This window comes from Nematolebias whitei, chromosome 11 (assembly GCF_014905685.2).
Source record: "Nematolebias whitei isolate Nwh7 chromosome 11, NemWhi1, whole genome shotgun sequence".
Classification (NCBI taxonomy): Eukaryota; Metazoa; Chordata; class Actinopteri; order Cyprinodontiformes; family Rivulidae; genus Nematolebias; species Nematolebias whitei.
The window spans coordinates 49,640,814-49,657,053 of NC_056508.1; the positions used below are offsets into that span (position 1 = coordinate 49,640,814).

The 16,240-nt window shown below is 44.5% G+C and overlaps 1 protein-coding gene across 1 annotated transcript in view; it reads left to right on the top strand.

Moving 5' to 3' along the window:
* Positions 1-9,524: 9,524 nt before the first annotated feature.
* LOC119417412 (DNA repair protein RAD51 homolog 3) overlaps positions 9,525-16,240 on the top strand; it is a 10,587-nt gene continuing 3,871 nt past the window's right edge. The window contains exon 1 of the mRNA XM_037684614.1: positions 9,525-9,585. Within this exon, the coding sequence (XP_037540542.1) occupies positions 9,525-9,585 (61 nt within the window). The remainder of the gene's footprint in view (positions 9,586-16,240) is intronic.

The window sequence follows — 16,240 nt, forward strand, 5'->3', positions numbered from 1 at the left end:
ACTGAAGTTGTTTATTGTCGAGCTAAAACAGTTGCTAAGGCTTTCCAGCTTTTGAAATCTGCATTTAACATCATCCAGACTGATTTGGTCCGCCTCAAACTTGTCCTAAATGCCGACAAAACCAAAGGGATGCTTTTTTCAAATAGGAAGTTGGTCCCAGCAGTTCTTCCTCCGATTTTATCCTCAAATGGTGTCCCCATTGAGTTTGTTGATTCCTATAAATATTTGGGTATCTTGGTCGACTCACATCTCTCTTTTAAGCTCCATGTGGAAAACTTGGTAAAGAAACTGAAAGTTAAACTGGGTTTATTTTTCAGAAACAGATCCTGTCAGATGTTGGATGCTGTCTATCATGGTGCACTAAGATTCATAACTGGCTGTAACTACCGTACCCACCACTGCACCCTGTATTCACTGGTTAACTGGTCACCATTAACTTCACACAGACTCTCCCACTGGTACATTTTTATCTTTAAATCACTTCTTGGTCTGCTGCCTTCTTACATCTCCTCCTACACGTCTCTGCATGAGTGCAGCTACAGCGTGCGCTCTCAGTACATTATTACCTGCAGTGTTCCCTGAATGAGGACTGAACTAGACAAAAGGACCTTCTCCTACTCCGCTCCTGTTTCCTGGAATAGCTTACAAAAAGATTTGAAGCTCTCGACCTTTGACCTCTCTAAGTGTCTTTAAGAATCTGTTGGACACCTGGCAGGGTCCAATGCTGACATGTTCCTGTTTTTAGTTTTCTACATTTGTCTTGGAATCTAGCTGTTTTTTGTTTTGTTACCTTTTCCTTTTAGCCATCCTATTTGTTAAAAAACACAAAAAACTGTAGTATGCTTTTTTTTTTACAATTGTTTATTGTTGTTGCTGTTGTCCATTGTTGTCATCTTTCTTTGTTGCAATCAGGTCTCTCTTGTAAATGAGTCCTCGAGGCTCAATGGTATTTACCTGTAGAAATAAAGATTGATTGACTGAACTGTATCCTAAACTGAACTGGGAGCCAGTGCAAAGAAGAAAGGACAGGAGTGATGTGTTCATATTTACGTGTGTTAGTCAACAAGCGAGCAGCAGAGTTTTGTACAAGCTGTAAACGGAAGATAGAAGATTGATTAATACTGACATATAAGGCGTTACAGTATTCAAGCCTAGAGCTCACAAAGGCATGGATGGCCTTCTCCAGATCACTACGGCTAAGGAGTGATTTTACTTTGGAAAGCAGACGGAGCTGAAAGAAGCAGGTTTTCACAACAGAACTCATCTGTTTATCTAGCTTTAAGTTAAAGTCGAGCTCCACTCCTAGATTTTTTACCACCTGGTTGGCGTGGGGGAGTGGAAAACCTAGACTGGGAGAGATGTTGCATGAATTACTGGAAGCACCAAATAAAATCCATTCAGTTTTATCGTTATTTAGGTGGAGAAAATTCTGAGACAGCCAGTGCTTTTCATTCATTCAACCTTTATTTAAACAGATAAATCACATTGAGCCTCAAAGACTCATTTACAAGTGAGACCTGTTTGGACAGACAAAAACAGTGGTTAACTGGACACATGGAGGAGTTGGAGGCGAAAAAAATTCCTATCAGACTTTTTTCTTGGCTGAGAAAAACCCCTAATAATGAAAAAACACCTCTCACAAACAAACACATATTTACAAAGACATTCTGCGAGCAGGAAGAAGGAAGAGACGAGAGCGGTCAACAACGCTTATAGATGCTCTCGAGGTCACTGTAATCAGTCAATGTCCTCCGGTGAGATCATAAACATTCTCGAGGTATGTCGAGAAATGGCCAAGGATAACCTCTATGAGAATCCAGAGTCCTGAAATGATGATACAAAGTTTATTCAGCTGGTTCATCTGGTTATCAGTTGGAAATTCCTCAGGGAGGGTGTGATGAGCGTCAGATTACATGTTCTCCAGGCGACTTTAGATAAGATGGCCTTCAAGACCAGCCAAGGCGACCAAAATTTAGATAAACACACAGTTGTTTTGGGGACAGGAAGAACTTAATGACATCAACCTTCAGTCTGTGTCGGTCTACGCAGTTCCGAAATGTCCAAATTAACATGGCCACACCGATGGAACGTGACTGAGTAAAAATCTCCAAGATCTGATGCATTCAGCCCAAAGCATTTGAGTCCGGGTGCTCGAGACATGAACCAAGCCATCATAAAGGCAAGCAGCGTGATCGGGTCCAAATTTGCTGCAGACGACTTCCTTGATTGTAGATAAAACCAGCACAAGCTGAATCCAAAATGCAGGAACCAGTTATGGAAAATCCAATTAAATATGCATCCTTAAAATCCACAGATGGCAGCAGAGATAGACACATCATCAAGTCTTCCAGTCGATGACATATCCAGCTGCGTACGTGCCAACAGGGTAAATCAGCTCGTCTAAAGCCTGTCTTCTCTTCGAAGAAATGTTGTAAATTGAGATGAGGGACCAACTGGTCAAAACAAGTCCATAATTATGGTTCGGAAGAAATGCAAGAGAGGCTCAGAAGCAGTTTCACAGACAGACAGAGCAGCAAAGCAAAGCGGAGAGGGAGGGAGAGAAGCATCCGATCTCGTGGGAAGCGAGTGGTGAGTGGTGCTTAATGTCGTTTAAGCAGCTGGCAACAGAGTTTAAATTGAGTGAGGAACTGGGAGTGACCGGCAGATAGATTTGTAGATCATCTGCATACAGATGAAAAGACAGATTATGGCGTGTAATGGTGGGTCCTAACGGTAGCATGTAAAGTGAGGGTATGCAGGGATCCATTCTGGGGCCTGTCCATTCTAAAATAAACTCAAAACATTTTTCTGTGGAGAAAAGCTTTGATTTCATATGTTGATATTTATGTTATTAGAAATACTTTAATTGTTATGAGAACACTTTTGTTAAAAAGTGCCTTTTTAATATATAGAACATTTTTTTATATAAAACAGTACTTTAAAAATGTTCTAAACATCTTTAAGTTATAATTTAATTTTGCATATAATAATGAGATTAATCAGAATAATGTTTGAGATTAATCACGATTAAAAATTTTAATCTTTGCCCAGCACTAATTTTTACATAATTTGGGCTTCCAGCTCATGAAACCCACGAAAACAGGATTTCAAAACATTAGAATACTGTGAAGACATCAGCCCACACTACTTCTCAGTTTTTAAGAAAAAAAAAAAAAAAAAAAATTAGGATAACAATAAATCAATCAATATGTGGTTCTTTCAAATCAATATGTCAATCTTCAATAGTTGGTTGTGAATCTCTTTGTCTTAATCTCTGCCTCGATGTGACGTGGCATTGAGACAATCAGCCTGTGGCATTGACTGGGAGTTATGGAAGCCCAGATTTCCTTGATGCTGTCAGATCTTCTTTGTTGTTGGCTCTGGTGCTCCTCGTGTTCCTCTTGAGAAGACCCCATAGATTCACAATGGGGTTTAGGTCTGGCCAGTTGGCTGGTCAGTCAAGCACTGTGGCATCAAACCAGGTATTGGTGCTTCTGGCAGCATGGACAGGGACCAGATCCTGCTGGAAGATGAACTCTGCATCTCCATACAGATCCTCAGCAGAAGGAATCATGAAGTCCTCTAAAACATTCTGGTAGACTGTTGCGGTGACCTTGGATTTAAGAAAGCAGAGTTTACCAACACTTGCACCGGACATTGCACATAGCATAGCAGGAGTGTCTGCCTTGAGCAAGAGCCAGAGAAGAAATTTACCCATTCATACAGCACTCTACTAGATCTCTACAAAGCTAATTGAACAATTATTCTAAAGAGACTAATCGTTGCTTTATCACATTCATACTAACATGGTTGTTGTTATTAAATGACCCCAATTGGCAGACCAAAAACACGAGGACAACAGGGATACAAAAAAGATAGTTTATTTACAGTGCGGATGTGATCTTGGCTGTGGAAGGAAAAGAGGAGATGAGATGAGTGTCTTGATATGGATGGTCTTTGATAACTGAGATGATTTTAAGTGGTTTGTCTTACGGTCGAATGTGGTTGCAGATGGCGTTGAAGTGGTGTGAACATAGAGTTCAGAATCCAGAGAAGGCAGGGAATCCAGCGGGTGAGTATTGATCGATGATGCAGTCTTGGTTGAAGGATCCAGAATGTAGTTTCTTAATATGGTTCGTGTGCAGGATTGGCGACCAGACACAGCCACGAGGAGACCAGACAAGCAGGATGAACGGGAAACTGAACAGACGGGCAGAAAGGCAACAGGTTAGTATAAAACTTGAACACACTTAGGTTTGGCTGGCTGTCACAACATTACCAAAGGCAATAAATGTTCCGAGTGTCGGCTGAATGTCTGGTTGCGGCTTAAGTAGAGCAGGAGGTGGAGATGCAGGTCTTGGTAGCAGGTGCAGATAATCAGCCAATTAGTTGGAGAGAGTGAGATGGTTAAAGGAGAAGGCAGAGAATCCTACAGTGCCCCCTCCTCAAACATCGCCTCCAGGCGATTTCTTCTTGTCTGGGTGATCCCTGTAAAAAGTGGTGATTAGGGAGGAGTCCAAAATGAAGGATCGAGGAACCCAAGATCGCTCCTCTGGCCCATAGCCTTCCCAGTCCACAAGGTACTGAAGGTTTCGACCCCTGCGACGAACATCCAGCAGGCGTCTAACAGAATAAACAGGGTCGTTGTCGATGAGCTGGGGGGGTGGAGGGAGGTTGGCAGGTGGGTTGAGCGGGCTGACAGAGACGGGCTTAATTTGGGAGACATGAAAAGTGGGATGTATCCTCAGGGTGGGAGGTAGTTGGAGACGGACAGCTGCAGGGTTGATGACTCTGATTATGGGGAAGGGGCCGATGAACCTGGGGGCTAGTTTTCTGGGCGTATCTTTTAATTTGATGTCTTTAGTGTATAACCATACCTTCTGCCCCACCTGATACTTCGGTGTGGAGGAACGGTGTCGGTCAGCAAATCTTCTATTTTGTTCGGCTGTCCGAAGGAGGGCTGTTCTGGTCTGGCGCCAAATCCTGCGACACCGACGTAGATGATGCTGAACAAAAGGAACAGAGATGTCAGACTCTTGGGAGGGAAATAAGGGTGGGGAGTATCCCAGAGAGGCTTCAAAAGGAGACAGACCTGTGGCAGACGAAGTTTGAGAATTATGGGCATATTCAACCCAGGGCAGGTGTCTGCTCCAGGAGGTTGGGTTGTGTTCAATAACGCACCTTAATGCGGCTTCGAGCTCCTGGTTGCTGTAATGTTTGCGGTGTACCCAGAATGAAAGACCAGAACTGAACAGATACCAGGACTCAGATAATAATTTAAAGTGTTTATTTACAAGTTGGTGATAAATAAAACATCAATGAGGGGAACGGGAACACCTGGAGAGAGAGCGGTAATTTAAAGGGCTGTGGTTGGATAAGAATATATCTTGTTGAATTATTCTTACGGTGTGAAGCAGGAAAACAGAAGGTGAAGGTATTTTGTCCAGATGGTGTCCAGTGGCACAAGGTGAAGCAACAAGTAGATTTAGGCAAGTGGTGGAAGGCATCCAACAATTGTAGATAGGCAGGAGGAGTTCATGTGGAACTCAAGCAGGGCAGGTACAGCAAGATCCAAACTCTGAGGAAGCGCAGAGGAAAAAACACAATATTAGTTTTTACTAATATCACTGAATAACTGGCCAGAACACAACTACCGTTGGTAGGCAATGTCCCAGCGCCAGCAGAGTGGTTCCTGAATCTTCTTATACTCCTCCTGGGTGTTGAGCTGATCATCTGCAGCTGGAGCCAATTAGGAGTGTAGAGGAGAGAGAAAGGCAGGGTGCAGGGTAGGATCCTTACAGTTGCACCTCTCAGTCTGACCGTTAGACTGAGGGTGGTATCCCGACGTCAGGCTTGAGGTGGCTCCCAAGGCATGGCAGAAGACCTTCCAGACTTGCAAAGTGAATTGTGGACCTCTGTCTGAAACTATGTCAAGGGGTATGCCATGTAACCGAAAAACATGTTTAATCAGGATCTGGACTGTCTCCGATGCTGAGGGTAGTTTAACCAGAGGTATGAAGTGTGCTGCCTTGGAGAAGCGATCAATGATTGTACATACAGCAGAGTTACCTTCAGAAATTGGTAATCCAGTGACAAAATCCAAAGCTATGTGAGACCATGGACGCCCAGGCGGAGGAAGGGGATGGAGGAGGCCCGCCGGGGTTGATTATTGCTCTTATTACAAGCGCAGGTGGTGCATGCGGACACGCACTCCCTGATATCCTTCTCCATGTTAGGCCACCAGAAGTGTCTCTTTGCGAGTGAAATTGTGCATCTCATGCCTGGGTGACAGGAAAATCTGGCAGAGTGAATCCAGTGTAGAACCTTACTTACGATGGCAGAAGGGACAAATCTCTTCCCTGGGGGACCGGTGCCGGGGTCAGGTTCACTCCTTTGGGCCTCAAGGATCTCCTTTTCAATGTCCCACGTCATGACTGCCACCATGCAGGACTGGGGTAGAATATGACCAGGTGACTCTGTCTTGGATGATGAGAACTGATGGGAAAGAGCATCAGGTTTAACGTTACGTGAACCAGGGATGTATGTGATAGAAAAATTAAATCGGGCGAAAAATAATGACCAGCGAGCCTGGTGGGCGTTGAGTTTTTTAGCCCCTTGAATGTATGCAAGGTTTTTGTAATCTATCCAAATTACAAAGGGTAATTCTGCTCCCTCCAGCCAATGCCTCCGTTCTTCTAGGGCCAGTTTTATAGCCAGAAATTCTCGGTTTCCCACATCGTAATTTCTCTCAGCGGGAGACAGCCGCAGAGAGAAAAAGGCACAGGGGTAGATCTTACCATCCATAGAGGATCTCTGAGAGAGTACTGCACCCACCCCAGTATCCGATGCGTCCACCTCCACAATGAACTGCCGATGGGGATCTGGGTGGGAGAGGATGGGGGCTGAGGAGAAGAGTGTCTTAAGTTTCTGGAAAGCATCCTCAGCTTCTGGAGACCAGACAAATTTTCGGAGAGAGGAGGTGAGTTGGGTTAGTGGTGTGGCTACCTGACTGTAGTTCCTAATAAAACATCGGTAGAAATTGGAGGAACCCAGGAATCGTTGGAGCTGTATCCTATCCTGGGGAGTAGGCCACTCTGCTACTGCTTTAATCTTCTCTGGGTCAGACCGGACCTGTCCTTCTTCAAAAATAAAACCCAGAAAAGTTACAGATGACAAATGAAACACATTTCTCAGCTTTGACATAAAGTTTGTTTTCCAAGAGTCTCTGAAGAACAGCCTTGACATGACTAGTGTGTTGAGCCGGGTCTTTGGAAAAAATCAAAATATCGTCGAGATACACAAAGACAAATACATGCAGAAAATCTCTTAGGACGTCATTGATAAGGTTCTGAAAAACTGCTGGGGCGTTGGTGAGGCCGAAAGGCATGACCAGGTATTCAAAATGTCCAAGGGGGGTCTTGAATGCGGTCTTCCATTCGTCCCCCTCTTGGATTCTTACCAGGTGGTAGGCATTGCGTAGGTCTGGCTTGGTGACAATTTTGGCATCTTGTAGCTGTTTGTATACGGAGTCGATATGGGGCAGGGGATACTTATTCTTAATGGTAATCTTGTTAAGGCCTCTGAAGTCGATGCAGGGTCTCAGAGTCTTGTCTTTTTTTGATACAAAGAAGAACCCTGCACCGAGGGGAGAAGTGGATGGACGGATTATGCCTGATTTTAAGGACTCTTCTATATACTGCCTCATAGTCTCCCTTTCTGGGCCCGACAGGTTGTAGAGTCTGCTGGACGGCAGGGGGGCACCAGGAAGGAGATCTATAGGACAGTCATAAGGTCTGTGGGGTGGTAGAGAGATGGCCTCCTGTTTGCTGAAGACCGGGGCAAGAGCATGATATATGGGGGGTACTTTGGAAAGGTCAATTTCTTCCTGGACGGGGGGAGAAGGACCCTGATGAAATGGCCGAGTGTAAACAGTCAACAGAACAAGTATCGCCCCAACGTTCAATCAGGTTATCCCTCCAATTGATTTGGGGGTTGTGTTTAACTAACCAGGGATAGCCTAAAATAAGTTGAGGTCTCGGGGAGTCAAAAATAAAAAACTCACATTTTTCATGATGGTTGCCTGAAAGAACCAGGTGAAGGTCTCGAGTCCAGTGAGAGATGGAGGTAATGGTCTGGCCGGTGAGACCTGAAACATTGACAGAATTATTTAAAGGAACCACGGGTAGATTAAGATGTTTGACGATATCTTGAGAAATAAGGTTCTGTTCAGCTCCGGAATCTATCAGTGCTTGGATGGGGAAATTTACATTCTTAAAACAAATTATTGCAGGTAGACAAAAACTTTTCTCAGAAGAAGAGGTCACACTACCCACCAATATCTCCTGACCTATTGAGGGTTTCTTCCTTTTAAACGGAGCTGACAATTTCTAACATAATGGCCGTGTTTGCCACAGTAGAGACATTCATTGGCAGAGATTCTCCGTTGTTTCTCCTCGGGGGATAGTCTTGCCCGAACCACCTGCATTGGTTCCGGTTCGGGGAGCGCCGGTGTCCAGGAACTACTTCCAGTTGAGGGGCGGTCCCAAGGTTTGTAGTCTTTCTCCAACTCCCATTCCTTATATTGGTTATCAATACGAATGGCAAGATTAATGAGTTCCTCTAGGTCCTGAGGAGGTTCTCGTGTGGCGAGCTGGTCTTTAATGTTCTCATTTAATGCGTTACGAAAAGCACTCTTTAACGCCATTTACCCCCATCCAGACTCTTCCGCGATTACCCGGAAGCGGATGGAGAACTCAGCGACTGATCTTGGCCCTTGTTTGATGGTAAATAATCTTGGTTGGGCTTACTCTTGTAGTAAAGGGTGGTCGAAAGCTAGCTGAAAACTTTTGATAAAAGAAGCATACGGTAGAGAGGCTAAGGGACGAGAGCGAAGATGAGCATGGGCCCATTGTAGAGCTTTGCCCTTGAGGGCGCTGACAATACAAGAAATACGGGATGCATCGGAGGCGTACCTGATGGGAGCTTGGTTAAATGCAAGCTCACACTGAAGAAGGAACCCACCCACCAGTTTGGAATCTCCTCCAAAGAGCTCGGTACGTCGGACATCGGGTTCGTGTCAAAACATAGGAGCCGGAACTGGTGTTGGTTCGTTAAGACGTGGGGGTTCGGGGTCCTTGGTAGCCATGGTGGCGAGTTGTTGTCCGAGGGCATGTATCATGCTACCAAGTTCGTTCTGTTGGGCAAGAATTTTTGTTAGAGTTCGTTCATTATTTTCAATCCGGGCGTTTTGTGCTAAAATAGCTTGATCCCTCTGAATGTCTTTGGTCTGGCCTTGGGGGTCTGATTGGCTCGAACATTCTAACATGGTTGTTGTTATTAAATGACCCAATTGGCAGACCAAAAACATGAGAACAGGGATACAAAAATTATAGTTTATTTACAGTGCAGATGTGATCTTGGCTGTGGAAGGAAAAGAGGAGACGAGATGAGTGTCTTGATATGGATGGTCTTTGATAACTGAGATGATTTTAAGTGGTTTGTCTTACGGTCGAATGTGGTTAAAGATGGCGTTGGAGTGGTGTGAACAGAGAGTTCAGAATCCAGAGATGGCAGGGAATCCAGCGGGTGAGTATTGATCGATGATGCAGTCTTGGTTGAAGGATCCAGAATGTAGTTTCTTAATATGGTTCGTGTGCAGGATTGGCGACCAGACACAGCCACGAGGAGACCAGACAGGCAGGACGAATGGGAAACTGAACAGACGGGCAGAAAGGCAAGAGGTTAGTATAAAACTTGAACACACTTAGGTTTGGCTGGCTGTCACAATATTACCAAAGGCAATAAATGTTCGAGTGTCGGCTGAACGTCTGGTTGCGGCTTAAGTAGAGCAGGAGGTGGAAGTACAGGTCTTGGTAGCAGGTGCAGCTAATCAGCCAATTAGTTGGAGAGAGTGAGATGGTTAAAGGAGAAGGCAGAGAATCCTGCACATACACTGATGGGACACACATCAGAGGCAGTGAGGGGTTCAGTGTCTTGCCCAGGGATGCTTGTGACAACTGCAGGATTTGAACACCCAACTTTTGCATTGGAGGACCACTACTCAAACCACTCAGCCACAGCTGCCCACACACGCACACACACACACACACACACACACACACACACAGGTTTGTTTTGCTATCTTTGTGGGGCCTTTGCATTGACTTCCATTCATTTTTCATTCATTTCTATAGCCTAACCATGACCTTTATCCATAACCTAACCATTACCAATACATACCTAACCCTAAACCTAACACATCCTCAATTCACACCTTAGTCCTAAACCTAGCCCCTAACCCACCAACGGGACTTCTTATTATGGGGCCCGGGCTTTGGGCCCCATAAGGAGCAGTTGGTCCTCACAATGCAGTATAAGTTGGAAAAATGGGCCTCACAAAGTAACATAAACAAGGACACACACACACACACACACGCACACACACAAACACATACATACAGGTCCTTCTCAAAAAATTAGCATATTGTGATAAAGGTCATTATTTTCCATAATGTAATGATAAAAATGAAATTTTCATATATTTCAGATTCATTGCACACCAACTCAAATATTTCAGGTCTTTAATTGTTTTAATACTGATGATTATGGCATACAGCTCATGAAAACCCAAAATGCCTGTCCCAAAAAATTAGCATATCATGAAAAGGTTCTCTAAACAAGCTATTAACCTAACCATCTGAATCAACGACGTAACTCTAAACACCTGCAAAAGATTCATGAGGCTTTTAAAAACTCCCAGCCTTGTTCATTACTCAAAACCACAATCATGGGTAAGACTGCCGACCTGACTGCTGTCCAGAAGGCCATCATTGACACCCTCAAGTAAGAGGGTAAGACAGAAAGAAATTGCTGAATGAATAGGCTGTTCCCAGAGTGCTGTATCAAGGCACCTCAGTGGGAAGTCTGTGGGAAGGGAAAAGTGTGGCAGAAAACGCTGCACAACGAGAAGAGGTGACCGGACCCTGAGGAGGATTGTGGAGAAGGGCCGATTCCAGAGCCACCGTGCACAGGCGTGTGCAGGAAATGGGCTACAGGTGCCGCATTCCCAGGTCAAGCCACTTTTGAACCAGAAACAGCGACAGAAGCGCCTGACCTGGGCTACAGAGAAGCAGCACTGGACTGTTGCTCAGTGGTCCAAAGTACTTTTTTCAGATGAAAGCAAATTTTGCATGTCATTCGGAAATCAAGGTGCCAGAGTCTGGAGGAAGACTGGGGAGAAGGAAATGCCAAAATGCCAGAAGTCCAGTGTGAAGCACCCACAGTCAGTGATGGTCTGGGGTGCCATGTCAGCTGCTGGTGTTGGTCCACTGTGTTTTATCAAGGGCAGGGTCAATGCAGCTAGCTATCAGGAGATTTTGGAGCACTTCATGCTTCCATCTGCTGAAAAGCTTTATGGAGATGAAGATTTCATTTTTCAGCACAACCTGGCACCTGCTCACAGTGCCAAAACCACTGGTAAATGGTTTACTGACCATGGTATTACTGTGCTCAATTGGCCTGCCAACTCTCCTGACCTGAACCCCATAGAGAACCTGTGGGATATTGTGAAGAGAAAGTTGAGAGACACAAGACCCAACACTCTGGATGAGCTTAAGGCCGCTATCGAAGCATCCTGGGCCTCCATAACACCTCAGCAGTGCCACAGGCTGATTGCCTCCATGCCACGCCTCACTGAAGCAGTCATTCATGCAAAAGGATTCCCGACCAAGTATTGAGTGCATAACTGAACATGATTATTTGAAGGTTGGCGTTTTTTGTATTAAAAACACTTGTCTTTCATTGGTGGGATGAAATATGCTAATTTTTTGGGACAGGCATTTTGGGTTTTCATGAGCTGTATGCCATAATCATCAGTATTAAAACAATTAAAGACCTGAAATATTTCAGTTGGTGTGCAATGAATCTGAAATATAGGAAAGTTTCATTTTTATCATTACATTATGGAAAATAATGACCTTCATCACAATATGCTAATTTTTTGAGAAGGGCCTGTAGATGACAGATCAAAAGTTTAATCTGAATAAATGTAACATTTTAAAGGAAAAATATGTTGATTCAAAATTTCACAGTGTCAACAAATACCAAAAAAGTTGGGACAAGTAGCAATAAGTGGCTGGAAAAAGTAAATTGTGCATATAATGAACAGCTGGAAGACCAATTAACACTAATTACGTCAATTGACAACATGATTGGGTATAAAAAGAGCTTCTCAGAGTGTCAGTGTCTCTCAGAAGTCAAATGGTAAGAGGATCACCAATTCCACCATTGTTGCACAGAAAGATAGTGCAGCAATACCAGAATGGTGTTACCCAGCGTAAAATAGCAAAGACTTTTAAGTTATCATCATCAACCGTGCATAATGTTTTGTCAAATAAATCTTTTATACGAAGGGCAACGCCTCAGCCGTCTTGAACACGACGTGGTATTCCAGCCACAACAATAACATCATCAAAAGATTCAGAGAATCTGGAACAATCGCTGTGCGTAAGGGTCAAGGCCGTAAAACTCTACTGGATGCTCGTGATCTCCGGGCCCTTAAACGTCACTGCACCTCAAACGGGAATGCCACTGTCAAGGAAATAACAGAATGGGCTCAGGAATACTTCCAGAAAGCATTGTCAGTGAACACAATCCACCGTGCCATCCACCGTTGCCAGCTGAAACTCTACAGTGCAAAGAGGAAGCCATTTCTAAGCAAGCTCCACAAGCTCAGACGTTTGCACTGGGCCAGGGGTCATTTAAAATGGAGTGTGGCAAAATGGAAGACTGTTCTGTGGTCAGATGAGTCACGATTTGAAGTTCTTTATGGAACACTGGGACGCCATGTCATCCGGACCAGAGAGGACAAGGATAGTCCAAGTTGTTATCAACGCTCTGTTCAGAAGCCTGCATCACTGATGGTATGGGGTTGCATGAGCGCTTGTGGCATGGGCAGCTTGCATGTCTGGAAAGGCACCATTAATGCAGAGAACTATGTTCAGGTTCTAGAACAACATATGCTCCCATCTAGACGTCATCTCTTTCAGGGAAGACCCTGCATTTTTCAACACGATAATGCCAGACCACATTCTGTAGCAATCACAACATCATGGCTACGTAGGAGAAGGATCCGGGTACTGAAATGGCCAGCCTGCAGTCCAGATCTTTCACCTATAGAGAACATTTGGCGCATCATCAGAATCAGAATCAGAATCAGTTTATTATCGCCATGTCAATGAACGAGGTTCACAAACTAGGAATTTGCTTCGACATAAGGTGCGAATAGTAGTAAAGTAAAATAAAGTAAAAATAAAGTAAAAATTAAGTAAAAATGAGAACATTACATAAGACATAAGCCTGTGTACACCCACAAATAAAGTAAAATTAAAACCATAACATAACCAAATGTACACCCATACAATAGAAAACAATAAAAAAGCTTCGAAAACAGTACAGATGGAGTATTCAGTTATAATACTGTAGATGAACAGATGCTGAGATATATTCATCAATTAAAACGGATTCTTCATTTTTCTGGACTGAATAAAACGTGCATTGAATTTAATAAAATGTAACGTGAGACGTTATTTATCTTTGACCCATCAAAATGAATGTGGTCATTTATTTTACAAAATCAAAGTTTAACATCAAACATTTACATTAATTTGGCAAATTGAAAAATAACAACATAATTAATCAGCAAGCTGTACAATTAGAAAACCATACGGCGATGGTTGAAACTTTACACAGACATTTCTAAAATATCTGGAAATGATTTCTACTTGATAGAAGAATTTTAAAGATGGAAAGATGGAGTTTAAAGGAAGTAAAAGATGGATGAGGGAGAATGTTTATGTCGGCACTCAGAAACAGCACTCTCCATTCGAACCCAGCTTTTCCTCGGTACGCTCGGTAGTAAACTTGACTCGTTACCTCTCTGAAGATGAATCAGCGGTTACGGAGTTCCAGTTAACGCTACCTGTCCAGCGTCTCCATAGGATGGCTGTGACTCGTCCGAAGTAGTGACGAGATTCCGTCCGACACAAGCTCACCTCAGCAAGTGGACTTCACATGAGTGGAGTCCTTCAGAAGTTCCACTCAGAGGTGGAAGATGTTATAATCCAAACTCGGAAGAGCCTTATCATGGCTGGACTTCTGTTCTCCCAAACGACTGGAGCTGCAAACTCTCCAGCCCGACTCCAACGGCAACTCACAGAACAACGACTTCACAGAACTGCCACTTCACCGAACTGAGAGAACTAGGAAGTACCGGCATTTAAAGGGCTCTATTTCCGGTATATTTGAGAGTTCCTGATTGGTCAATATCAACCAGACAGGGGTGTGTTTTGTGATGTAAGAGGTTATTAGAAGTCAGAAAACAGCAAGAATGTTATTGGAACAGATTGAAAATGTTCCCAGACAGGCGAGAGAAATATTTTGGCGAGTTTGGAGAAACAGGTGCCAACTTCTCTGTTGAAGTCTGAGAGGATGTAAAACAACGCAGTTGTTCCAACACATGTCTGCTCCGACTCATGACCTTGGAAAACGTACACTGCTCATTCAAAGACAGAAATCAGAAAATGCATAATTACTCTGTAACAGGCCTTAACATGAATTCTACTTTGCATAAGCAACTAAAAAATCATTGTTACTGTTTTACAGTTAATAAAATTGATTAGTTCACTGTAACATCTAAAATGTTTGAACTAAAACACTTTGATTATCAAACATTTGTAAAACAGGAATGATAATAGAAAAGAGAGTGTTCTTTCACTTGAGTTTTCAAGAAAGAAAGTCTCAGGATGGGTGAACCTGTATTTCTGGATTCAAATCAATGAAATGACAGTTTCTGTCCCACAAGGTTCTTAAGGTCAAGGGTTTTGACCTTAGGCTTAGTTTTGACATCAGGTCAAGTTCACTACAATACAGATGTAATGTGACCAAAGCAGACATTATGAGGTAGCATTATGAGTGTTCAGGAGTCCAACAGCAGAGGGGAAGAAACTGTTCTTATGACGGGAGGTTCTGGTCCGAATGGACCGAAGCCTCCTGCCTGAGGGGAGTGGTTCAAACAGTCCGTGTGCAGGGTGAGCAGGGTCAGCTGTGATCCGACCTGCTCGCCTCACAGTCCTGGAGACGTACAGGTCGTGGAGGGATGGAAGGCTGCAGCCGATCACCTTCTCAGCTGAGCGCACAACGCGCTGCAGTCTGAGTCTGTCCCTGGCAGTGGCCCCGGCGTACCACACCGTGATGGAGGAGCTGAGGATAGACTCGATGATGGCCGTGTAGAACTGCACCATCAGCTTGGCCGGCAGCTTGGCCTTCTTCAGCTGTCGCAGGAAGTACAGTCTCTGCTGGGCCTTCTTGATGAGGGAGCTGATGGTTGGCTCCCACTTGAGGTCCTGGGTGATGGTGGTGCCGAGGAACCGATAAGAATTTGCAGTGGTGATGGGGGTATCCTTACAGGTGAGGGGGGGGGCAGAGGGGCTGTGGCTTTCCTGAAGTCCACAATCATCTCCACTGTCTTCTGGGCATTGAGTTCCAGGTTGTTGCTGCTGCACCAGGTCACCAGCCGGTCCACCTCCCTCCTGTATGCAGACTCATCACCGTCCGAGATGAGCCCGATGAGGGTGGTGTCATCTGCAAACTTAATAAGTTTTACAGAGTCATGGCTGGAGGTGCAGCAGTTGGTGTACAGGGAGAAACCATAACCCTCAGCACTGGCTCTCCTCAGGGATGTGTGTTGAGCCCCCTTCTGTTTACTCTGCTCACATATGATTGTGCAGCTGCCCATCCAGGCTGTCACATTGTAAAGTTTGCAGATGATACAGTGGTGGTGGGATGCATCACAAACAATGATGAGTTCAGCTACAGGCAAGAGGTGGAACACCTGGAGAGCTGGTGCAGAGAGAATAACCTTCACATCAATGTGAAGAAGACAAAGGAGATGATTGTGGACTTCAGAAGGAACAAAAACACCTACACCCCCCTGAACATAAGAGGATCTGCGGTGGAAGTGGTCTCCAGCTACAAGTACTTGGGTGTACACATGAATGACAACCTCAGCTGGAGCAACAACACCACCAGCCTAATCAAGAAAGCTCATCAGAGACTCTACTTCCTCAGACGGCTGAGGCGAGCTGGTCTGGGAAGCTCAGTCCTCACCTCCTTCTACAGGTGTGCAGTGGAGAGCATCCTGTGCTCCAGCATCAACGTGTGGCATGGAGGCTGCACAGCTGCA